Source organism: Ovis aries, chromosome 24 (assembly GCF_016772045.2).
Source record: "Ovis aries strain OAR_USU_Benz2616 breed Rambouillet chromosome 24, ARS-UI_Ramb_v3.0, whole genome shotgun sequence".
In the NCBI taxonomy this organism is placed as follows: domain Eukaryota; kingdom Metazoa; phylum Chordata; class Mammalia; order Artiodactyla; family Bovidae; genus Ovis; species Ovis aries.
This window is the reverse complement of record NC_056077.1, coordinates 20,043,519-20,068,924: the sequence shown is the minus strand read 5'-3', so window position 1 is coordinate 20,068,924 and position 25,406 is coordinate 20,043,519. Positions and strand designations below refer to the sequence as shown.

The window sequence follows — 25,406 nt, the reverse complement described above, 5'->3', positions numbered from 1 at the left end:
CCATGATCATTATAAATCATTCTTATTATGGTTCATTATAAATTAATGAAACAGCCTTTAATTTATATACATTAGTCTTCTGTGAACTTATTTATCCTGTCAGCTCTCAGACACTGACAATTTTAAATCCCTGAGTCTGAGAGAATGAAATGTAGATGTAATTATGTCATTACCCTATCAAAAAAAGGGCATGTTGTAAAACCTTTGGTTGGTAACCATCTGACTTTGCTAGGTAACAGCCTGAATTCTCTGAGCATTTTCATTTTGCACTTCTGCACAGTGCAAGGAACAAACTGCGTACAAATTAAATAAATTATAGAAATGTAGGGGAGGAAAATTTGCCACCCCAAAATGTCTCTTTCCATGTGGGCAAGCTGAAAACAATTGAGCCTAAAAGACTCAGGAAGTCTTTCTTTATACTTTCATCTAAGCTACCTGAAATATTTTGAAAAAGGGCCTTTTCTAGGAATAGAGCTATTATGAGAGCTATCTGCAAAGAATACAGGTTAGTTGTGTGGAGGAAACTCAGGCAGGGACTATAGATTAGAGTCTATTCTGTGTCCCATGGTTTCTGCCTGGCCCAGCAAATGTATTTTTACCAAACATTTGCTTTTTTCAGCTCCATTTGAATTGTCTTCCTCCCTTTTGAATTCCAAAACCTCTACTCCCAACATCTTTTGTCTTGAGCTGAAGATGGTATTTAAGGTGAGGGTTTCAGCCATTTTAGTTAGTTACTTAGTGCTCCTGGGTCTCTTCCATGTATATATGTTATTAAACTTTTGTTTGATTTTCTCCTGCTCTATGTCACATCAAGTTAATTCTTAGATCAGTCAGAAGCACTTAGAAAGGTAGAGGAAAATTTCTTCTTCCCCAACAGAAACATGCTTAGGTCAAAATTTTAGTCATTTCTAGTTAATTTAATTTTATTTATTTATTTTTCTAGTTAATTTTAAAGTCATTTAAAGTTAAAACTAGAACTTTTCCTATGATGACATAGACATATTAATCTTTTATTTTTCTTGGTGGGGGTGGTTTATTTGTGACGTCGTGTCTGACTATTGTGACCCCATGGACTGTAGCCCACCAGGTTCCTCTGTTCATGGTATTTCCCAGGCAAGAATGCTGGAGTGGATTGCCATTTCCTTCTCCAGGGGATCATCCCCACTCAGGAATCAACCCAGGTCTCCTGCTTTATGGGTGGACTTTTGCATTACCGGCAGACTACTGTATTGTGTGCCAGATGCTTTACTGACTGAGCTGTAGGGGAAGACTTTTTTTCTTGATTAACTCCTAAATCTTTTACCACAAACAACAGGGCCCAAGCTCAACATCATCATATAGGCTCACCTGAAAATACAGAAATGCAATAGCATTATATATATACATATATATATATATATATATATATATATATATTAACAGCCGTAACTGCAATGACTTTATTCCAATGCCAACTGGGTGGCGTCTGCTCTCAAACTGATGCAAGATTTTAGAGGTAGAAGTTTTGTAAGTTTTTTTAAGGTCATTATCACTCACTTAAGGAAGACTTCTTCCATTGTAGTGATTGAAGCACCGAAGTTGGCAATGCCTAGCTCTTCTTTTTTCATTTCCAGATCATTAAACAGAGCTTCAAACCTGGAAAGAGAGAAGGAAGAGGAAAGGAAAATATTAGTACAAGTCTAGAAAATACTATCACTGCTGCTGCTGCTGCTAAGTTGCTCCAGTCGTGTCCGACTCTGTGCGACCCCATAGACGGCAGCGCACCAGGCTCCCTCGTCCCTGGGATTCTCCAGGCAAGAACACTGGAGTGGGTTGCCGTTTCCTTCTCCAATGCAAGAAAGTGAAAAGTGAAAGTGAAGTTGCTCAGTCGTGTCTGACTCTTAGCGACCACATGGACTGCAGCCTACCAGGCTCCTCCGTCCATGGGATTCTCCAGGCAGAGTACTGGAGTGGGTCGCCATCACAGTTCCTATTAAATGGAATCAGGAAAAAAAAATGAACACTTACTTTTTTCCCAATTAATATATAACTTTATGTCCAATTGTATTCTTCCCTATTTTTTAAAAAATTTTTTTAATGTGGTAAAATGTATAAAACATTAAATTTACCATTTTAAGTGTTAAATTCATTTAAATTTAAATCCAAGCAGCATTAAATACACTCACAATGTTGCACAATGATCACCACTATGCATTTCCAGAACTATTTTATAATCCTAAAATACATCCCTTCCTCCATTTTCTCAACTTCACTTTATTTTCTGTCTCAATTAATTTGCCTATTTTATGTGCCTCCCATAAGTTAGAATCATACACTATTTGCCTTTCTGTGTCTGGCTTATTTCACTTAGCATAATGTTTTTCTAGGTTCATCCATGTTGTAGCATGTATCAGAATTTAATTTCTTTTTAAGGCTGAATACTCGTTGTATGAAGATATAACATGTGGCTTATCCATTCATTCATAAGCAGGCATTTGGGTTGTTTCTACTTTTTGGATTTTGTGAATAATGCTGTGAACATTGGTGTACAAATGTCTGCTTGAGTTCCTGCTTTCAAATATTTTGGGTATACGCTAGAAATGGAATTGCTGTGATCACATGGTAAGTCTATGTTTAACTTTTTGAGAAACTAGTATACTGTTTCCATAGCAGACATACCATTTTATATACCTAATAGCAACACACGAGTTTCCAATTTTCCACATCGCTACCAATATTTGTGTTTTTTTTGTGTTTGTTTTTTTTTAATTTGCCTTTCCTACTGAGTAGTTATGTCAAGCATCTTTTCATGTGCTTATTGGCAAATTGTACATTTCCCTTGGGTAAATTAAAATTAAGATATTAGAGCTTTTTGTTTTTAGATGTGTTTTCAATATTGTTTTGTTCCATAATAATTTCTGGTTGGCCATGGGAAAGATATTTAGTAGCTCTCTATTCTGTAATGCTTATTGTGAAACAGATGGAAATAACAAAGAGATATTTACTTTATCAAATTTCTCTGCACTAAAACTTGATCTTTGATATAAATTCTTTTGTCTTTTTAAAAATATTATCAACTTATTTTCCATAACTATTAAGGACTACAGCTAGTTGATAAAAGTTAATTTATTCACATGTGGTTCCTGCATCAAATGGGAAAAGAGTTCAAATTACAGGAGGTGTAAGTCACTACGTGACAAAAAATGCAGTTACTGAAGTACAAACTGGGTAACAAGAAAGAAAGATTTAATCAAATAGGTAGGTGAATTGTATGGAAGCTTTGCTACTTGTGGAGTAGTTATATTAAGGATCCTAAAGAACAGTATTACCAAGGAAGAATGAAGTTTTAGGTTCAAAGACTTCCCTGGTGGCTCAGATGGTAAAGCGTCTGCCTACAATGTGGGAGACCTGGGTTCAATCCCTGGGTTGGGAAGATCTCCTGGAGAAGGAAATGGCAACCTATTCCAGTATTCTTGCCTGAAAAATCCCATGGAAGGAGTAATCTGGTAAGCTACAGTCCATGGGGTCGCAAAGAGTCAGACACGACTTCGCTTTCACTTTCTTTGGTTCAAAAGATCTCCAGAAACCCATCCACTTCTTAAATACTCTCATTCACAGTGAAGGACTGTCAAGAATATAAATGATCAGCCTTGGAGGCGGTGGACTAAACACTCTCCGTCTGCTAAATTTCCTCTGTATTTTAGTTAAATTCTATTTCCATTTAACTTTACCCAGCTTGGATATCAGTTTTATTCTTGCTTCTCAGTTCAGTCTGACCCTGCTTCCTATGATGATTTGTCATGTGACTCCATGTCATTTTTATTCTTTTCCTACTATAGTGACCTATTCTGTCAATTACACAGGTTACTGACATCTAATTCTGGTAGTTTTTTTTTTTTTTCTTTCAATAGTTGGTCTATAATTATCTTATTAAAAAAAAAAACTTTATTGTGAACAAACATAGTCTTTCCTAACTTCATGACACATATTTTATATGTTAGATAAACTCACTGTCCATGGCCCAGAAACCCACATCATATATGTTGATATTAATCTGTGTGACTATTTGTTCATTTCCCAGTAGTTAGCCAAATTAATTATAGAGGAGAGACACACAGATGGGAATCCCAGGTAGAATTATCATCAGTGTGTCTCTTCTCTATAATTAATTTGGCTATCTACTGTGATCAAATTCCTATTTTTTTCAGTGTTATTGTCACCCTTGCTCCAAGAGTTGCTGTTTAAGCTGCTTTTTTTCATCTCCTTAATATTTCCCTAGACTTTATTCACCGCACATAAAATTTATATACCATAAGGACCATACCATTAGTTATCCCTTATTAACCAAGAAGTTATAAATACTAGGTTGTAAACCTTCCTCCCACTGTGCCCCCCACAAAAGAAAAATGGAAAGAAAAATATTAATATCTTGAATGAACTTGAACTTACAAAGCAATCTTTTGTACAGTGAGAGAAATCTTCAGCTGTGAACTCAACTGTAGTTGGCAAATGACAGCTATAAACTGGATACTTGGTTTGTTAGTAAAATACTACTGGTGAAGCTTTTGTTGTTGTGTAGACGCTAAGTAATGTCTGACTCTTTGCAACTCCATGAACTGTAGCCTGATTCACTAAACTTACTAAACCCTAAAAATTAAAATGATTTCTGGTCACCCAAACCATTCATCTAGGACTCTCTAAAACTATACCTGTGTGCATGCTCTTTGGGTAGGATAAATGATAATTCAGCTCCAATAGAGCTCTCCAAAATGGCATCTGGAATATGAGACTCAATAATTGCACAGATCTTTCCAAGATCACAATGTGATTCCCTCTCCATGACTATGTGATATCCAGCACCTGAGAGAAACCATTTAGAAGACCAAATGAAGTAGTTTTATACTTTTCATCTCCTTTTAAGAGCAAATTTTGCTCTCCATGATTCAGTTACCTAGGTCCACAAGGAAGAAGATATGATATGTCACAGACATTCTGTTAGGACTCAGAGGAGCCTCACACCTAAAACTTCTAAATGTTATTCTAAGAACTAAGACACTGAATAAACAGCAACTTCCTCTATAATTTCAATCACTTTCTCAGTGAATAATAATAATCTAGTGTATACAACCAGATATAGTAGATATATGAAGAAAGGCCCCTGTTATGTGGCTACTTAGTTTTAAAACTGTTATCCTGATAAATATTCTTTTATTATCACTGACTGTCCATCATGTATTAAGCACTAATCTTGAACCTGGGGATAGAGCAGTGAACAAAGCAGGTAAAAATTCCTGCCTTCATAAGAGCTACTTTCTAGTCAAAGGAGACAGATAATTAAGAGGACTAAGTTGAAATATATATGGTATTATAAAAAATAAAGCAGAGAGGAAGATAGGAAACATTGAAGGAATGTTGTTAAATTGTAGACAGAGATCCATGGAACGCCTGAGAAAACCTTAAAAAATCAGAGAACTATTATTCTTCATTAGTGCTTTGCCTATATAGAAGAACTATTTTTTTGGAATTTGAGGAAAATACCATCACTTTTGTATGTATGCATTTCATGATACCAATGAACTTACTTACAAAACTGAGACACACAGACTTAGAGAATGAACCTGTGATTGCTAAGGGGAAGGGATAGTTAGGGAATTGGGGATGGACATGTACACACTGTATATTTAAAATGGATAACCAACAAGGACCTACTGTTTAAGACATGGGAAAGGAGTTTGGGGCGAATGGATACATGTATGGCTGAGTCCCGTCTCTGTTTACCTGAAACCATCACAACATTGTTAATAAAGTATACCCCAATACAAAATAAAAAGTTAAAAAAATAAAACAGATGAAAGGTTGTATTTAGAATAAAAAAATAAACTTATCCATTATTTACTAGCTTTAGAAACCAAAGCTATTACAAAAATCATATGCAAATAACATTATTTTTCACTTTTCAGGAATCATGACTCAATAAATTTCTCAATTGTCTTGTCCTCTTAGGACCTGAATCAACAGAAAATATCTTCTTCTGAAGAGATGCAAGGTAATTAGTGAGAGTTGAATGCTGATTTTTGATGGAATTTCCTATACTATCAAAGAACTGAATACAAATACTAGGTTTTTGAGTAAAATGTAAGTTCAGTTTAAGTTTATTTAAGGCTTAGCAACTATAAGAAGGGGATTCCCTGGTAGCTCAGTTGGTAAAGAATCTGCCTGCAATGCAGGATTCCCCGGTTCAATTCCTAGGTCAGGAAGATCTGCTGGAGAAGGGATTGGCTACCCACTCCAGTATTCTTGGGCTTCCCTTGTGACTCAGCTGGTAAAGAATCCGCCTACAATGCAAGAGACCTGTGGGAGACCTGGGTTTGATCCCTGGATTGGGAAGATCCCCTGGAGAAGGGAAATGTTACCCACTCCAGTATTCTAGCTTGGAGAATTCCATGGACAGTATAGTCCATGGGTTCACAAAGAGTCAGACACAACTGAATGACTTTCACATCATTTCACTTCATTAACTATAAGAAGGGACCTGAATGTCTCAAAGTATTATATCTTTAAAATATCTAGTTACATACTATGTATTATTTTACAATAACTAGTACAATTAGTGAATGCTATTAGAAAGCATTATAAATTATCAAAAGCATACTGTTTAAATCATGTGGATCTTAACTCAGCCATCACCAATTCAAATGGCATAAATCTAATATTAGATATCTTCCCTTCCCCCACTTGTGATAAAGGTCCCTAGTGTTATTTGCTTAGTTGTGTCTGTCTCTTTGTGACCCCATAAACTGTATCCTGCCAGGCTCCTCTATCCATGGAATTCTCCAGGCAAGAATACTGGAGTGGATTGTCATTTCCTTCTCCAGGGGATCTTCCTGACCCAGGGACTGAACCTGGGTCTCCTGAATTGGCAGGTAGATTCTTTACCATCTGAGCCATCAGGGAAGGGCCTAGATATAGTAATCCTTATAGAACTCAAACCTATAAGGTGATCATAAACTTTGAACTAAATGGATATATAACTATGACTATCTGGGCCACAGTTTTTTAATTCTATAAAATGAAGTTGTTGTTTTGAGTATCAAATATACTGCATAAACTGGATACCATAGTAACCAGTGTAGAGGAAATAGTTAAGGTTAGTTAAATGAATTAAATAGTGAATAAATGAAGAAGGAATTCATCCCTAATTATTTTCATTTATATTTATACCCTACAATTATACCCTATACCCTAGGACTGTAATTTTAGCCTTCATTATCAATTTTATCTCCTAAAAAAGTTTTATGAAAGTCAAGGACTGTATTATTACACTGACATGATTCTTTCATTCTACACTACATCCAGAGTTATCTTGTCACACTGGGGATTTGATATTGGTTTGGCAAATGAGAAACGAGGCTCATAAACAACTGATTGCTCTAGTTTCTCTTCTCAACCAATCACTCAATGAAAGAAATACATCTGAGCACACAATTGCATTTTAAAGACAAAGAAAACTGTTAGTACATGCAAAATGGGAGAAATAAGCATGGCCTTTATAAGTTGATAAAAGCATTTCCTGAGTCTAAAGCTATGTATTTGAGGAAAAAGTAAGAATGTATTAGGAATATGTAGATTGTAAAGGGCCAGAAAAACTAACTAAAATAGTTGCCATCTAATTAATAAGACAGAGGAAGTCATTGAAGTGTTTTGGTGTTTAGAAAAATATCATTAAAATCTCATTAGAGGAATATTTTTAAGGAATCAATATCCTAAGAATAATCAAAGCGAGAGAGACCATATGTTTTTTTCAGGAAGATTGAAGAGCCACAGCACTGCAGGGTCCCCTTGACCATGATGGCAATTCGGTCACCCAGGATGTCAGCTTCATCCATGTAGTGAGTGGTCAGTAAGATTGTACGATCATGTTTAAATTGCTGAAGGATGTCCCAGGTGGCTCTCCTTGAGACTGGGTCCATTCCAGATGTTGGTTCATCAAGTATCACTACCTAAAAGCCAGAAGAACAATTTCATAACCATTGAAAATTGATGCTATAGTACGCATCGGATAATTTACTATTTAAGGGGAACACTTTTAAGTGAAGACAAAGTCTAGACTAAAAATAGTAGTAAAAGCAATCCCAAACTAAACAATTGAGCCAAGACTGCCAATTTCCTCTGATCATTATTGCCAATGTTCCTTTACGATTCATACCAACTCTCAGGTTTTTGTCAGCTTTCTAGACCGGTTGTCAGAAATCCATTTTTAGTGTCCCCTCTCCCTGCCCTCCCCTATTCTTTCTTCCTTAATACCTTGGAGCCTCCTAAAAGTGCTATAATGATGGAGAGTTTGCGCTTCATTCCTCCACTCAGTGACTTTGAAAATGTATCACGCTTTCCTAGCAGGTCAAAAGTAGACAGTATATGGTTGATTTCATTAGGAGACATCTTTTGATGTATACTTTTTACCTAGAAAGAGGAGCCAGAATTTACACTATGCATTTAGCCTTATCCTTAGAAATTTCTTATATCTTAAGTTTTCTTATATATTTACACAGATAAATAATGTTTCTTGTAACTATATCCTTAAAACATTTTATACTAGCTCTGTTCTTATGTTGGCTATATAGTGTCTTCTTCCCATTGCCTACCTTTATGTTTAAAGTAGAGTTCCTAAATTAAAAAATTTTTTTTCATAATTAATAGACATAGCTGAAGCTCATGAACAGAGGGAAAAAAGAAACACATCTCTAGCTTCCAGATATGATGAAATAAGCACACATACCCATTATCTCCTACTGAACTCAATTATTAAACCTGTAAAACTACTAAAAGGTAAACAGCAGAAGTTGGAACAGGAAGAACACCATAATTTAAAGTGCCACTGAACTTTAAATGGTTGAGTTTACCATTTTCACTTATGTATCCCATGCTGCTGCTAAGTTGCTTCAGTTGTGTCCGACTCTGTGAGACCCCAAAGATGGCAGCCCACCAGGCTCTGCCGTCCCTGGGATTCTCCAAGCAAGAACACTGGAGTGGGTTGCCATTTCCTTCTCCAATGCATGAAAGTGAAAAGGGAAAGTGAAGTCGCTCAGTCATGTCTGATTCTTCGCGACCCCATGGACTGCAGCCTACCAGGCTCCTCCATCCACTGGATTTTCCAGGCAAGAGTACCAGAGTGGGGTGCCATTGCCTTCTCCTATGTATCCCATAGTCTGAACTGAAAAGCAATCCAAAGCATTCAACTGAGCACTGCATAGCAGACAGAATAAGATTAAAGAAAAACTTTCCAGTTTTGGCTTGAAGAGTGGAAAAGGGAAAATCCCTAAAGCTCTGAGAAAGTGTAGTAGGGGCAATCCCAGTTTTTCCTCTGAGGAGGGGAAACTTCTCAATTCAATGGATTCATGCTTCAAAATAGACATGAAGTGAAGTGAAGTGGCTCAGTCGTGTCTGACTCTTTGCAACCCCATGGACTGTAGCCTACCAGGCTTCTCTGTCTATGGGATTTTCCAGGCAAGAGTACTGGAGTAGGTTGCCATTTCCTTCTCCAGGGGATCTTCATGACCCAGGGATCGAACCCAGGTCTCCCGCATTGCAAGCAGACACTTTACCCTCTGAGCCACCAGGGAAGACATAACCAAACTCAACTGCTTTTTACCACTCTGTCTTCCTGCCACTTGGTTGTGGCTCAGTCATGAAAGCAGGTGATTTCCGGAAGGAGGACTAAAAATTGGAATCATAGGGAACCAGAATGCTTGGGAGATAATAACAGAGAGGAACAAGAAAGTGATACCATAAGTTTTTTATGAACTCTTGTGTTTATCCCTTGTGTTAACTCTTGTTTGCACATATGGATCTCATTAGTATGTGCATAGGTGAGGGCTAAGTCGCTTCAGTCATGTTTGACTCTTTGTGACACTATGGATTGTAGCCTGCCATGTTCCTTTGTCCAGGGGATTTTCCAGGCAAGAATTCTGGTTGCCATGCCCGCCTCCAGGGAATCTTCCTGACCTAGGGATTCAACCTGCATCTCTTTATGTCTCCCGCATTGGCAGGCAGGTTCTTTACCATGCTAATGAGTACATTCCTAACCAGGTGTGAGCTGTGTATATGATAACATATACACAGAGGGACTGTAATAGTACTGCAAAGACTTTATACCTGACATTGGACCCACAACCCACAGAGAAGATATAAATAAGATGGAGAGTCTCATGAAGTATTGTTGAAAATATCAAGGATAAAAATAAAAATTAACTGGCACACAAAGAATCACAAAAGCCTCAACTCATATAGGAAAACATAGTCAACAGACATTAGTGATTAGGTGGCACAGATGTTGGGATTAACATCAGAAAGTATCATCAGCAGCTGGGAGCCGACCTTCCTACCAGTCATGCTGTGATGGATTCCTAGCTTTGTCATCCTTGCTAAAGTCCCTGCTGCTGGAATCTGGCTCCAAATTTAACCTAAAGTAGGTTAAGATGGTGAAATAGAAGGATCCTAAGCTCACCTCCTCTCATGAGCACACCAAAATCACAACAACCTGCAGAACAATCATTGTTGAAAAAGAACTGCCTTATGACCCAGCAATCCCACTGCTGGGCATACACACCGAGGAAACCAGAATTGAAAGAGATACGTGTACCCCAATGTTCATTGCAGCACTGTTTATAATAGCCAGGACATGGAAGCAACCTAGATGTCCAACAGCAGATGAAAGGTTAAGAAAGCTGTGGTACATATACACAATGGAGTATTACTCAGCCATTAAAAAGAATACATTTGAATCAGTTCTAATGAGGTGGATGAAACTAGAGCCTATTATACAGAGTGAAGTAAGCCAGAAAGAAAAACACCAATACAGTATACTAATGCATATATATGGAATTTAGAATGATGGTAATGATAACCCTGTATGAGAGACAGCAAAAGGGACACAGAGGTATAGAACAGTCTTTTGGACTCTGTGGGAGAGGGAGAGGGTGGGATGATTTGGGAGAATGGTATTGAAAAATGTATAATATCATATATGAAATGAATCACCAGTCCAGGTTCAATGCAGGATACAGGATGCTTGGGGCTGGTGCACTGGGATGGCCCAGAGGGAGGGTATGGGGAGGGAGGTGGGAGGGGGGTTCAGGATGGGGAACATGTGTACACCCGTGGCAGATTCATGTTGATGTATGGCAAAACCAATACAATATTGTAAAGTAATTAGCCTCCAATTAAAATAAAGAAATTAATATTAAAAAAAAGAAAAAGTCTGAAACCTACCAGAAAAGATCTTTTACAACTAAAGACATAAAGAAGGAAACACAGTGAGACAGGTATGAGGGGTGGTCTTGCAATATAATCAAACCCCATATCCCTCAGTGAGCAACCCAAAGACTGGAGAAAATTGTATTACAGAGGTTCTTCCAGAGAAGTGAGAGTTCAGAAACCCATGTCAAATCCCTCAGCCAGGGGATCTGGCACAGGGAAGAGGAGTCCCCAGAGCAGGTGACTTTGAAGGCTGGCGGGCTTAGACTGCAAGAACTCCACAGCATAGGGGGAAAAGAGACTTTACTCTTAAAGGGCATACAAAAAAACACATGCACCAGGAACAAGGACAAAAGCAGTAATTTCATAAGAGCTTGGGCCACACGTACCTGCTAGTCTTGCAAGGTCTCCTGGGGAAGCAGGGGTTGGACATGGTTCACTCTGGGGGAATAGACACTGGTTATGGACATAGGCTGCTGCTAAGTCGCTTCAGTCGTGTCCAACTCTGTGTGACCCCATAGACAGAAGCCCACCAGGCTCCCCCGTCCCTGGGATTCTCCAGGCAAGAGTACTGGAGTGGGTTGCTATTTCCTTCTCCAATGTATGAAAGTGAAAAGTGAAAGTGAAGTCGCTCAGTTGTGTCCGACTCTTAGCGACCCCATGGACTGCAGCCTACCAGGCTCCTCCATCCATGGGATTTTCCAGGCAAGAGTACATATAGGGGAGAGTATTCTTCTGCATGAATTCTCTTGGAGGCTGACATCTTGCTTGGGTCATTAACACCAAGACCAGGCCCCACCCAACAGTCAAGGCTCCAGTGCTAAAATGCCTCAGTCTAAACAACTAAGTCATTGGGGCTATATTCCCATTCATCAGCAGACAGGCTGCCTAAAGACTCTCTGAACATACAGACAACTATAAACAAGCACTTGGACAGTTCTGCCCAGCCGAGGGCCAAGACTCAGCTTCACCCATCAGTGGGCAGTCAAGAGCCCCTCCCACCAGGAAGTCTGCACAAGCCTCTGGACCAGTCTCACCTACCAGGAAGCAGACACCAGAAGCAAGAAAATTATGGTCTTGAAGTCTACAAAATTAATCTGTGAATGCAGGCCAGGCACTACCCTTGGAACAGCTGGCCCCTGGCCCTTGAAAAGTGCAGTACTGGGACAGAAGGCCAGCAAGGGTGAGAAACATAACTAATCTTCCACATACATAAACATACAAATAGCAATTTTGACAAAATTAGGTGAAAGAGGAATATGTTTCAGATTAGGAACAATACAAAAACTCAGAAGAAAAACTAAGTGACATGGATATAGGCAATCTACCTGGGAAAGAGTTCAGAGTATTGATTATAAAGATGATCCAAGAACTCAGGTGGAGAATGTATGCACAGAGTGATAAATTAGTTTTTTTTTAAACAAAGAATTAGAAAATATAAAGAACAATGAAATAGAATTGAAGAATACAATAACTGAATGAAAAGTACACTAGAAGGAATCAATAGTAGACTAAATGAGGAAGAATGGATAACTGAGCTGGAAGACAGAGTAGTGGAAATCACTGTGGCTGAACAGAAAAAGAAAAAAAGTGAAAAGAAATGAAGACAGCTTAAGAGACCTCTGGGACAACAACAAGAGTGATAATATTCATATTATAGGGGTCTCAGAAGGAGAAGAGAGAGAGAAAGGACCTGAGAAAATATCTGAGGAGGTAATAGCTGAAAAGTTGCCCCAATGGGCAAGGAAACAGTCACCCAACTTCCAAAAGACCAGAGAGTCCCATACAGGTTTAACCTGCAGAGGAACACACCAAGACACATAGTAAGCAAACTGACAAGAGTGGAAAATAAAGAGAGAATATTAAAAGCAACAACAGAAAAGAAACAACATACAAGGGAGCTCCCATAAAGCTATCAACTGATTTTTAAGCATGAACTCTGCAAGCTAGAAGGGAGTGGCATGACATACTCAAAATGAAAAACCTACAATCTAGAATATTCTACCCAGGAAGACTCTCATTCAGATTTGATGGTGAAATAAAATGCTTTACAGACAAGGAAAAGCTAAAACAATTCAGCACCACTAAATCAGCTTTATAAGAAACACTAAAGGATATTCTCTAGGCAGAAAAGAAGAGGCCACAACTAGAAACAAGAAAGTTATGAATGGAAAAGCTCACTGGTAAAGGCAAACATACACTAAAAGTGGGAAATCATCCACACACAAAGCTAACAGGGAGGCTAAAAGGCAAAAGTAGTAAAATCATTTATATCCACAATAAGCAGTTAAGGGATACATGAAACAGTCAGACACAAAATATAATGTCAAAAACAGTAATCATGAGGGGACAAGAGTACAAATGCAAGGTATCTAAAATGCATTTGAAATGAAGAGAGCAGACACCTACAACAAGTGTGTGTGTATATATATGTGTGTGTATATATATATGTATTTATTCTGTGGGCCTCTTCCACCTACTTCTCACCCCTTTCTTGCTCAGTCACTACCCCATATCACCCAGGCCTTCTTTTGACTCTGAATGCTCCTTGTGCATTCCCTCTCTAGCCCCATGGCCCGTGGAGCTCTTGTCCAGCTGCTTCAGGTCTCATATCAAATGTCATCTTCTCAGAGAAACCTCTTCTAGCCATCCAAAGTTGGCACCTCTCTCTCACAGGCACACACAGACACACGCACATGCTGGCATTGTTTTCAATTAAGAATCTTTTTTTAATGAAACTTATGACCCTTTATAATGGCCTGTGTATTTGTCTGGAGAAGGAAATGGCAATCCACTCCAGTATTCTTGCCTGGGAAATCCCATGGACAGAGGAGCCTGGCGGGCTACAGTCCATGGGGTCACAAGGGTCGGACGCAACTTAGTGACTAAACCACACACACACACAAACACACACACATATACATACACACACACACATATACATATATATGAAGTGAAGTGAAAGTGAAAGTGGCTCAGCTGTGTCTGACTCTTTGCGATCCCATGGACTATACAGTCCATGGAATTCTTCAGGCCAGAATACTGGAGTGGCTTTCCCCTTCTCCAGGGGATCTTCCCAACCCGGGGATCGAACCCAGGTCTCCCACATTGCAGACGGATTCTTTACCAAATGAGCCACAAGGGAAGATGTGTGTATACATACACACGTCTCTACGCACACTGCTATACAAAAATCTCATGGTAACAACAAAACAAAAATCTGTAATAGATATACACACAAAAGAGTAAAAGGAATCCAAACATACACTATGCTGCTGCTGCTAAGTCGCTTCAGTCGTGTCCGACTCTGTGCGACCCCATAGACGGCAGCCTCCGTCCCTGAGATTCTCCAGGCAAGAACACTGGAGTGGGTTGCCATTTCCTTCTCCAATGCATTAAAGTGAAAAGTGAAAGTGAAGCTGCTCGGTCGTGTCTGACTCTTAGTGACCCCATGGACTGCAGCTCACCAGGCTCCTCCATCCACGGGATCCTTCAGGCAAGAGTACTGGAGTGGGTTGCCATTGCCTTCTCCGAACATACACTATAGACAGTCATCAAATCACAAGTGAAGAGAACAAAAGAAGGGGAGAAAAGAACATGAAAAACAAATTTAAAACATTAACAAAATGGCAATAGGAACATACATAGCAATAATTAGCTTAAATGTGAATAGACTAAATGCTCCAAACAAAACACATAGGTGGCTTAATGGATACAAAAATAGGACCCACATATATGCTGCATAAGAAACTCACTTCAGATCTAGAGACACATATGGACTGAAAGTGAGGGGATGGACACATGCCAAAAATGGGATAGAGAAGGAGTGGTAGACCTAGGCCCCTCCAGGTGTTCCTTGGGGGTCCACCTCAGTATGGTGATAGGTAGAGGGGATACCTGAATTCTAACCTTTATAAATAGGAGACACTCCAACCTCTAGACAGACTTTTAACTTTTATTCTGATTAGTCATTTTAAATCAGCAAGGAATTTAAAAAAAAATTCTGATCTAAATTAAAAAGAAAAAAAATGAGGGAATGGAAAAATGTATTGCATGCAAATGGAAATCAAAAGAAAGCTGGAGTAGCAATATTTATATTGGACAAATAGACTTTAAAATAAAGACTGTCACAAGAGACCAAGAAGGACACTGTATAATGATCAAAGGATCAAGAAAAAGATATAATTTAAAATATATATGCATCTAAGGTAGCATCACAACACATAAGATGCATGTTAACAGATATAAACAGAGAAACTGACAGTAACACAGTTAGCAGTAGGAGTAGTGAAAGTCACTCAGTTGTATCTGACTCTTTGTGACCCTGTGGATGGTAGCCTGCCAAGCTCCTCTGTCCATGGAATTCTCCAGGCCAGAATAATGAAGTGAGTAGCCGTTCCCTTCTCCAGGGGATCTTCCCAATCCAGGAATCAAATCCATGTCTCCACATTGCAGGCGGATTCTTTATCCACTGAGCTACCAGGACAGCCCTATTATAGTGGGAGACTCTTAACACCTCATTTACATTAATGAACAGGTCATCCAAATAGAAAATCAATAAGGAATCACAGGCCTTAAATGACATATTAGATCAGATTGACTTTAGTGATAGTTCTTTGGAGGGAGGATGCTGAAGCTGAAACTCCAGTACTTTGGCCACTTCATGCGAAGAGCTGACTCATTGGAAAAGACTTTGATGCTGGGAGGGATTGGGGGCAGGAAGAAAAGGGGATGACAGAGGATGAGATGGCTGGATGGCATCACTGACTCGATGGATGTGAGTCTGAGTGAACTCCGGAAGTTGGTGATGGACACGGAGGCCTGGCGTGCTGCAATTCATGGGGTCGCAAACAGTCGGACACGACTGAGCAACTGAACTGAATTGAACTGAACTGAACTGAACTGAACTGACAGAGCACAAGCTGGAATCAAGATTGCCAGGAGAAATATCAATAACCTCAGATATGCAGATGACACCACCTTTATGGCAGAAAGTGAAGAGGAACTCAAAAGCCTCTTGATGAAAGTGAAAGTGGGGAGTGAAAAAGTTGGCTTAAAGCTCAACATTCAGAAAACGAAGATCATGGCATATGGTCCCATCACTTCATGGCAAATAGATGGGGAAACAGTGGAAACAGTGTCAGAATTTATTTTTTGGGCTCCAAAATCACTGCAGATGGTGATTGCAGCCATGAAATTAAAAGACACTTACTCCCTTGAAGGAAAGTTATGACCAACCTAGACAGCATATTGAAAAGCAGAGACATTACTTTGCCAACAAAGGTCCGTCTAGTCAAGGCTATGGTTTTTCCAGTGGTCATGTATGGATGTGAGAGTTGGACTGTGAAGAAAGCTGAGAGCCAAAAAATTGATGCTTTTGAACTGTGGTGTTGGAGAAGACTCTTGAGACTCCCTTGGAGTGCAAGGAGATTCAACCAGTCCATTCTAAAGGAGATTAGTCCTGGGTGTTCTTTAGATCAGATTGACTTTAGTGATAGTTCTTTGGAGGGAATGGTGCTAAAGCTGAAACTCCAGTACTTTGGCCACCTCATGCAAAGGGTTGACTCATTGGAAAAGACTGATGCTGGGAGGGATTGGGGGCAAGAGGAGAAGGGGACGACAGAGGAGAGATGGCTGGATGACATCACCGACTTGATGGACATGAGTTTGAGTAAACTCTGGGAGTTGGTGATGGACAAGGAAGCCTGGCGTGCTGCGATTCATGGGGTCGCAGAGAGTCAGTCAGACACGACTGAGAGACTGAACTGAACTGAACTGAAAAGAGCATTCCATCCAAGAGCAGTGGAATGCACATTCTTTTTAAGTACACGTGGGACATTCTCCAGGATAGATCACATGAGCCACAAAGCAAGCCTCTGTAAATTTAAGAAAATTTAAATTATGTCAAGCATCTTGTCTGAAAATATGAGGCTAGAAATAAACTAAAAGAGAAAAACCTGCAAAACCCCACAAATTCTTGGAGGCTACACAATAGGCTAGTAAATAATGAATGGATCACTATAATAGTTAAGCAGGAAATAAAAAATACCTAGAGACAAATGACAGTGAAAACATGACAACCCATACCTTATGTGTGTGTGTTAGTTGCTCAGTTGTGTCCAACTCTTTGTGACCCCATGTACTGTAGCCTGCCAGTTTCCTCTGTCTATGGGATTTTCCAGGCAAGAATACTGGAGTGGGTAGCCAGTCCTTCTCCAAGGGATCTTTCTGACCCAGGGACTGAATCCAGGTCTCCTGCATTACAGGCAAATTCTTTACTGTTGGAGCCACCAGTGAAGCCCCCACACCCTACGGGATGCAGCAAAAGCAGTTCTAAAAAGGGAAGTTTTTAGCTTACCTTGGGAAACAAGAAAAATCTCAAGTAAACAACTTAACCTTATGCCTAAAGCAACTAGAGAAAGAAGAACAAACAAAACCCAAAGTTTGTTGAAGAAAAGAATTCATAAAGATTAGAGAAGATATAAATGAGATAGAGTCTAAGAAAAAAATAGAAAAGATAAGTAAAACTAAAGGCTAGTTCTTTGAAAAGGTAAACATAATTGATAAGCTTATAGCCAGGCTTATCAAGAAAAAATGGGAGGGGGCCCAAATTAATAAAATCAGAAATGAAAAATGAGAAGTTACAACAGGTACCATAAAGATACAAAGGATCATAAAAAACTAGTTCAAGCAACTATATGTCAATAAAATGGACAGGCTAGAAGAAATGGATAAATTATTAGAAATGAGCAATCTCCCAAGACTTAACAATGAGTAAATAGAAAATATGAACAGACCAACTACTAGAACTGAATCCATAATTTAAAAATTCCTAATAAACAAAAGTCCAGGACCAGATCTCTTCACAAGTGAATTGTACCAAACATTTAAAGAAAAGTTAGTACCTAACCTTCTGAAACTATTAAAAAAAAATTGCAGAGGAAGGAACACTTCTGAATTCATTTTATGAGGCTGTGCATGTGCTAAATTGCTTCAGTCATGACTGACTGTTTGCAGCCCTGTGGACTGTAGTCCACCAGGCTCTGCTGTCCAAGGGACCCTCCAGGTAAGAATACCAGAGTGGATTGCCATGCCCTTCTCCAGGCGATCTTCCCAATCCAGGGATTGAACCTGTGTCTCCTGTGCCTCCTGTACTGCAGGTGGATTCTTTATCACTGAGCCACCGGAGAAGCCCCTCTATGAAGCCATCTGGTATGAAAAGCAGATAAAGATATCACAAAAAATTACAAAACAGTATCACTGATAAACAGATGCAAAAATCTTCAACAAAATACTAGCAAAATGAATGCAACAATACATTAAAAGGATCATACACCATGATCAAATGGGATTTATCCCAGCAATGCAAGGATTCTTCAATATCCACTAATCCATCAATGTGATATACTATATTAACAAATTTAAGTATAAAAGCCATGTGGTCACCTCAATAGATGCAGAAAAACTTCTGATAAAATGCAACATCCATTTATGATAAAAACTCTTCAGAAAGCGGGCATAGAGGGAACATAACTCAGCATAATAAAGGCCATATATGACAAACCCACAGCTAACATCATATTCAATGGTGAAATGTTGAAAGCATTTCCTCTAAGATCAGGAACAAGACAGGATGTTCACTGTCTCAGCAATCAAAGAAGAGAGAGAAATAAAAGCAATCCAAATTGGAACAGAAGTAAAACTGTCACTTTGCAGATGACATGATGCTATACATAGAAAATCCTAAAGATGCTCCCAGAAAACTACTAGAGTCCATCAATGAATTTGCTAAAGTTTCCAGATACAAAATTAATATACAGATATCTGTTTCAGTTCTACACATTAACAGCAAAAGATCAGAAAGAGAAAGTACAGAGATCATCCCATTTATCATCACATCAAAAAAAAAAAAGAAAATACCTAGAAATAAACCTATCTAATGAAGCAAAAGACCCGTACTCCAGGAAGTCAAGATGGTGATGAAAGAAACTTAAGAGGACATAAACAGATGAAAATATATATGTTACTCTTGGATTGAAAGAATCAGCATTGTTAAAATGACCATATAACCCAACGCAATCTACAGATTCAAAGGCAATCCCTATCAAATTACCAACTACATCCTTCATCTTTCACAGAACTAGAAAAAAATTTCATAATCTGTATGGAGACACAAAAGACACTGAATAGTCAAAATAATCTTGAGAAAGAAGAGTGAAGCTGGAGAAATCATGCTCCTTGACTTCAGACTATACTACAAAGCTACAATAATTAAGCCACCATGGTACTGGTACAAAAACAGACACATAGATCAATGGAACAGGATAGAAAGCCCAGAAACCAATCACACACTATTATCAATTAACCTATGATGGAGGAGGCAAGAATACAAAATGGAAGAAGGTCTCTTCAATAAGTAGTGTTGAGAATACCAAATAGGTACATATAAAACAATGAAATTAGAACCCTAATACCACATACAAAGATAAACTCAAAATGGATCAGAGACTGAAATGTAAGACTATATTGTCAAACTCCTAGAGGAAAACATAGGCAGAACACACTTTGACATAAATTATAGCAATATTCTTTTGAATCCATTACCTAGAATAATGGAAATAAAAACAAAAATAAACAAATCAGATCCAGTTAAACTTAAAAGCTTTCACTCAACAAAGGAAAACATAAAAAAAAGAAAGAAAAGAAAAGACAACCTATAGATGGGGATAAATATTAGTAAACTTTGCTACTGACAAGCGATTATTAATGATTTCCAAAATATAAAAACACCTCATATCATTAATACCAAGAAAAAACCCAATCAAAAAACGAGCAGAAGATCTAAATAGACATTTCTCCAAAGAAGACATACAGATGGCTAACAGCCACATGAAAAGATGCCCTATATCAATAAATATTAGAGGAATGTAAATAAAAACTACAATGAGATGCCACCTCATGCAGTTCAGGATAACCATCACTAAAATGTCTATCAATAATAAGTGATAGAGAATGTGTGGAGAAAAAGAACCCTTCTACACTGCTGGTGGGAATGTAAATTGGTGCAGCTTCCCTTGTGGCTCAGCTGGTAAAGAATTTGTCTGCAATACAGGAGACCTGGGTTCGATCCCTGGGTGGGGAAGATCCACTGGAGAAGGAAAAGGCTACCCACTCCAGTATTCTGGCCTGGAGAATTCCTAGGACTCTATAGTCCATGGGGTTGCAGAGTCAGATATGACTGAGCAACTTCCACTTCACTATGGAAAAAGTATGGAGGTTCCTTAAAAACTAAAAATAGAGTTACCATATAATCCTGCAAGCCCACTCCTGGGCACATATTTAGAGAAAGCTCTAATTTGAAAAGGTACACAATCCCCAAGTTTCATGTCCATTGACAGATGAATGAAGATGTGGCATATATACACAATGGAATATTAGCCACAAAAAGCATGAAATAATGCCATTTGCAACAACATGAATGGACATAGAGATTATCATATTGAGTGAAGTAAGCCACGGAAAGAAAGATAAGTGATATCACTTACATGAGGAACCTAAAAATAAGACATGAATGAACTTATTTACAAAAAAGAAACAGACTCAGACATAGAAGACAAACTTATAGTTATAAAAGGGGATAGTGGAGGGGGAGATAAATAGAAAGTTTGTAATTAGCATGTACACACTATTATATAAAAAATAGGATAACAACAAGGACCTAATGTATAGCACAGGAAGCTATATTCAGAATCTTTTATTAACCTATAAATCACTTTGCTGCATACCTGAAACTAGCACAACATTACAAATTAACTATACTTCAAGATTTTGCTTCTTCAGAAAATATTTTCTAATTTCCCCTAAACTCTGTTGGGCATACACTTCACACTGTTCATACATCTCAATTACTGTTAAGTAATACTCCTTGGTGTTTTAATTATGCATTTATATCTTTTATTCTCTACATTTTCACTTCTTAAGGGAACAGATTGCTATAGCAATCTTTGTAGTCCTGGTCCTGGCAGGTAGCTGACCTTAATAAAATGTTAAAAAAGAAAGTGCCATCAAAATAAAGAAGATATACTCAATAGTAGAATAAATAATAGAGTAAAAAGTTAGTGAACTTGAAGATAGATCAATAGATATTATCCAATCTGAACAACTGAGAGAAAAAATGATATAAGAAAAATAAAGCCCAAAGGATTTGGGGGACAAAAAAATGTCTAATGTTCATTGCCGGGAGCCAGTGTGAGGAATCCCGCCCATGACAAGGTCATGAGGAAGGAAGCTGACATATGCAAGGCGTGCTCAGACTTCAGGGACACCTCTGGAAATTCCTAAGCATGTACCCCAACAAAAATCTGCCGGCTTTTGTGCTCTGCTTTTCCACTCTTCTGACATTTTCTGGAAAAAGTCAATTCAGGGCTTTAGTCTTCTGCATTTGAAAGTGTTTCAATCCAAAAACCCCTCTGATGGCTTTCTAGCCTGCCTGCAGGACTCGTACAGCTGCGCATGTGATTGTTTGAGGCCTCCTGACCGCAGGAGGCACAGGAAGCTTAAAACATCCTAGGAATGTAGGGGCTTCCGAAGAGTCAAAATCTTTAGAATAGGACTGATTAAAAATTTCATTTGTTGAGTCAATGCTTGCTGCCAAATTTTCATATCCTTTATTTTTAGATATAGTTGGTATATAGAAAAACAAGTAGTAGACCTTGTATTAGCAACATTAGATCTTTGAGTTAAGTACCTTCTTTGTTATATCCCACTGCACCTTTGTTCTATAGAGATGTAACTTTAATGCTTTAAGGAGATGCAGATTAAAGAAAAACACTTCAGGGGAAACAAAATTAACATTCATTAAGGAAGAGAGCCAAAAGTGTTAACAAGCCTCTTGGCCAGAAGATAATGTAAATCACTTGAGACCTTTTGTATACAAAATGATGTACAGAAAGAGTCTGAGCTGTGAATGCTACATAATTTTGTGTTACCCATTGATCTCCGTGTTTTATCAAAAGTATAAAAGGCCTTCTGAACAATAAAGGATGGGGCCAGCTTCTTGGACCAGTTTTTGGGACTAGTCTCTCGGCCTGGTTTCTTGGGACTCTGGCTCCCCCCGTGTTTTTCTTTCTCTGTCTCTTCTTCTTTCCCTTTCCCTCTCTCTGCTCTTTACTTTAACTTCAGGCTGAATCTCCACCTGGGGAGCGGAGGCTCGCCAGGTCTACTTACTTGCCCTGGCTGTTAAGACCCGCACGAAAGGGAGCTTAAGGCGAGGCACCCTTAGATATTCAAGCGGGCGCCAGTGGCCCAACATAGATGGTGCAAATTCCTTGTCTGGAATTTTATTGGTCTTCTGCGTAAACCAAGCTATTCAGCCCTCTTCCTCCACTTAATCTTCTTACTACACTATAGTTTCTTAATCTAATCTTATATTAATAAATAAACAAGTCTTTCCACGCCAACGCCGTCCACCCTTCGAATTCCCTGGATCCACCGGGGCTGGACCCCGGCAGTTCATGTCTTTGAAGTTCCAGAAGGAGACAAAAAGATACCATGAAGAAATAATGACTGAAAACTTTCCAAGTTTGACAAGAAACACAAGGGTACAGATTGAAGAAGCTGACCAAATCCCACTTAGAAAGATAAAAAGAAATCCAAACCAGACAGATCACAAACAGATTGCTAAAATGTAAAAACAAAGAAGTACTGAGATCATCCAGAAAAAAAGAAAACCCAGAAAACAACCTAATTACCTACAGGGAAACAATTCAGATGATTGTGGATTGCTCATCAGAAACCGTGGTGTCCAGAAAGCAGTGAAACAACATTTAAGTCTTGAAGGAAAAGCACTGTCAACCCAGATTTCGATGTCAAACAAAAATATGCTTGAGGAATGTGGTGAATTAAAGATACTCTCAGGTGAAGGAAGGCTAAGAGAATTCATAGCTAAGAGTATTGATCTAAAACAACTGATTAGGAATGTTTTTCAAACAAAAGGAATGATATTGAAAACTTGGAACATCATAAATGATAAAAATACAACAGAAATGGTAAATAATAAAAAAAACTATTATTCTCTCATGGTTCTTTAAACATGCTGCATGGTTTTAAGGAAAAAATATAATACTATTTAATGATGTTTTCAATATATGTAGGTGTAATATATGACAACTATAGCAAAAAGAAAGGAGGATAAAATATCTACAATGTGGTAAGGTTTCTACATTCCACATAAAAGTTGGAGAATATCGTTTCTACACAACTATGAAAACTGTCTATATTTTGTAAGTCCCTAGAGCAACCATTAAAAATGTCCAGAGATATAGTAAAAACCACAATAGACAATTTGAATTATAATATTAAAAATATTCAAATAACCCAAAATAAGACTGGAAAGGGGAAACAGAGGGGAAAATGCAATGAGAACAAACAGGAAACAATTAATAAAATGGTCGATTTAAATACAAACATAAAATATAAATGCTCTAAACACATCAATGAAAAGATAGAGATTGGCAGATTGTATTAAAAAACATGACCTAGCTATACAATGTCTATAAGAAACTCACTTTATTATTATTTTTTTTATCTATTTTGATTCTATCTTTTATTTTTTTTTATTTTTTTTTCTTCTTTTTTTTTCTTTTTTTTTTTTTTTTAGTTTTTATTTTTTAAATTTTAAAATCTTTAATTCTTACATGCATTCCCAAACATGAACCCCCCTCCCACCTCCCTCCCCATAACATCTTTCTGGGTCATCCCCATGCACCAGCCCCAAGCATGCTGCATCCTGCGTCAGACATAGACTGGCGATTCAATTCACATGATAGTATACATGTTAGAATGTCATTCTCCCAAATCATCCCACCCTCTCCCTCTCTTTAACAAGTGGTGCTGGGAAAACTGGTCAACCACTTGTAAAAGAATGAAACTAGATCACTTTCTAACACCGCACACAAAAATAAACTCAAAATGGATTAAAGATCTAAATGTAAGATCAGAAACTATAAAACTCCTAGAGGAGAACATAGGCAAAACACTCTCAGACATAAATCACAGCAGGATCCTCTATGATCCACCTCCCAGAATGCTGGAAATAAAAGCAAAAATAAACAAATGGGATCTAACTAAAATTAAAAGCTTCTGCACAACAAAGGAAAATATAAGCAAGGTGAAAAGACAGCCTTCTGAATGGGAGAAAATAATAGCAAATGAAGCAACTGACAAACAACTAATCTCAAAAATATACAAGCAACTTCTGCAGCTCAACTCCAGAAAAATAAACGACCCAATCAAAAAATGGGCCAAAGAACTAAATAGACATTTCTCCAAAGAAGACATACGGATGGCTAACAAACACATGAAAAGATGCTCAACATCACTCATTATTAGAGAAATGCAAATCAAAACCACAATGAGGTACCACTTCACACCAGTCAGAATGGCTGCGATCCAAAAATCTACAAGCAATAAATGCTGGAGAGGGTGTGGAGAAAAGGGAACCCTCCTACACTGTTGGTGGGAATGCAAACTAGTACAGCCACTATGGAGAACAGTGTGGAGATTCCTTAAAAAATTGCAAATAGAACTACCTTATGACCCAGCAATCCCACTTCTGGGCATACACACCGAGGAAACCAGAATTGAAAGAGACACATGTACCCCAATGTTCATCGCAGCACTGTTTATAATAGCCAGGACATGGAAACAACCTAGATGTCCATCAGCAGATGAATGGATAAGAAAGCTGTGGTACATATACACAATGGAGTATTACTCAGCCGTTAAAAAGAATTCATTTGAATCAGTTCTGATGAGATGGATGAAACTGGAGCCGATTATACAGAGTGAAGTAAGCCAGAAAGAAAAACACCAATACAGTATACTAACACATATATATGGAATTTAGGAAGATGGCAATGACGACCCTGTATGCAAGACAGGGAAAGAGACACAGATGTGTATAAAGAAACTCACTTTAATTTTATTTATATAGGTAGGTTTAAAGTGAAGTATTTGAAGAAGACATACCATGCAAACAGAAATCAAAAGAAAGATGAGGGACTTCCCTGATGGTACAGTGGGTAAGACACCACCCTCCACAATGCAGGGGGCTTGGGTTCAATTCCTGGCCAGGGAACTTGATCCCACATGCTGTGACTGACAGTTTGCATGCC

General features: G+C 38.3%; 1 protein-coding gene across 1 annotated transcript in view; it reads right to left on the bottom strand.

Moving 5' to 3' along the window:
* The window catches only part of LOC101114079 (phospholipid-transporting ATPase ABCA3-like), a 272,511-nt gene that overhangs the window by 126,350 nt on the left and 120,755 nt on the right, over positions 1 to 25,406 (bottom strand). The window contains exons 13-16 of the mRNA XM_042240680.1: positions 8,284 to 8,439; positions 7,769 to 7,979; positions 4,689 to 4,839; positions 1,537 to 1,635 (exon numbers count right to left, since the gene is read on the bottom strand). Coding sequence (XP_042096614.1) covers positions 1,537 to 1,635; positions 4,689 to 4,839; positions 7,769 to 7,979; positions 8,284 to 8,439 — 617 coding nt within the window. The remainder of the gene's footprint in view (positions 1 to 1,536; positions 1,636 to 4,688; positions 4,840 to 7,768; positions 7,980 to 8,283; positions 8,440 to 25,406) is intronic.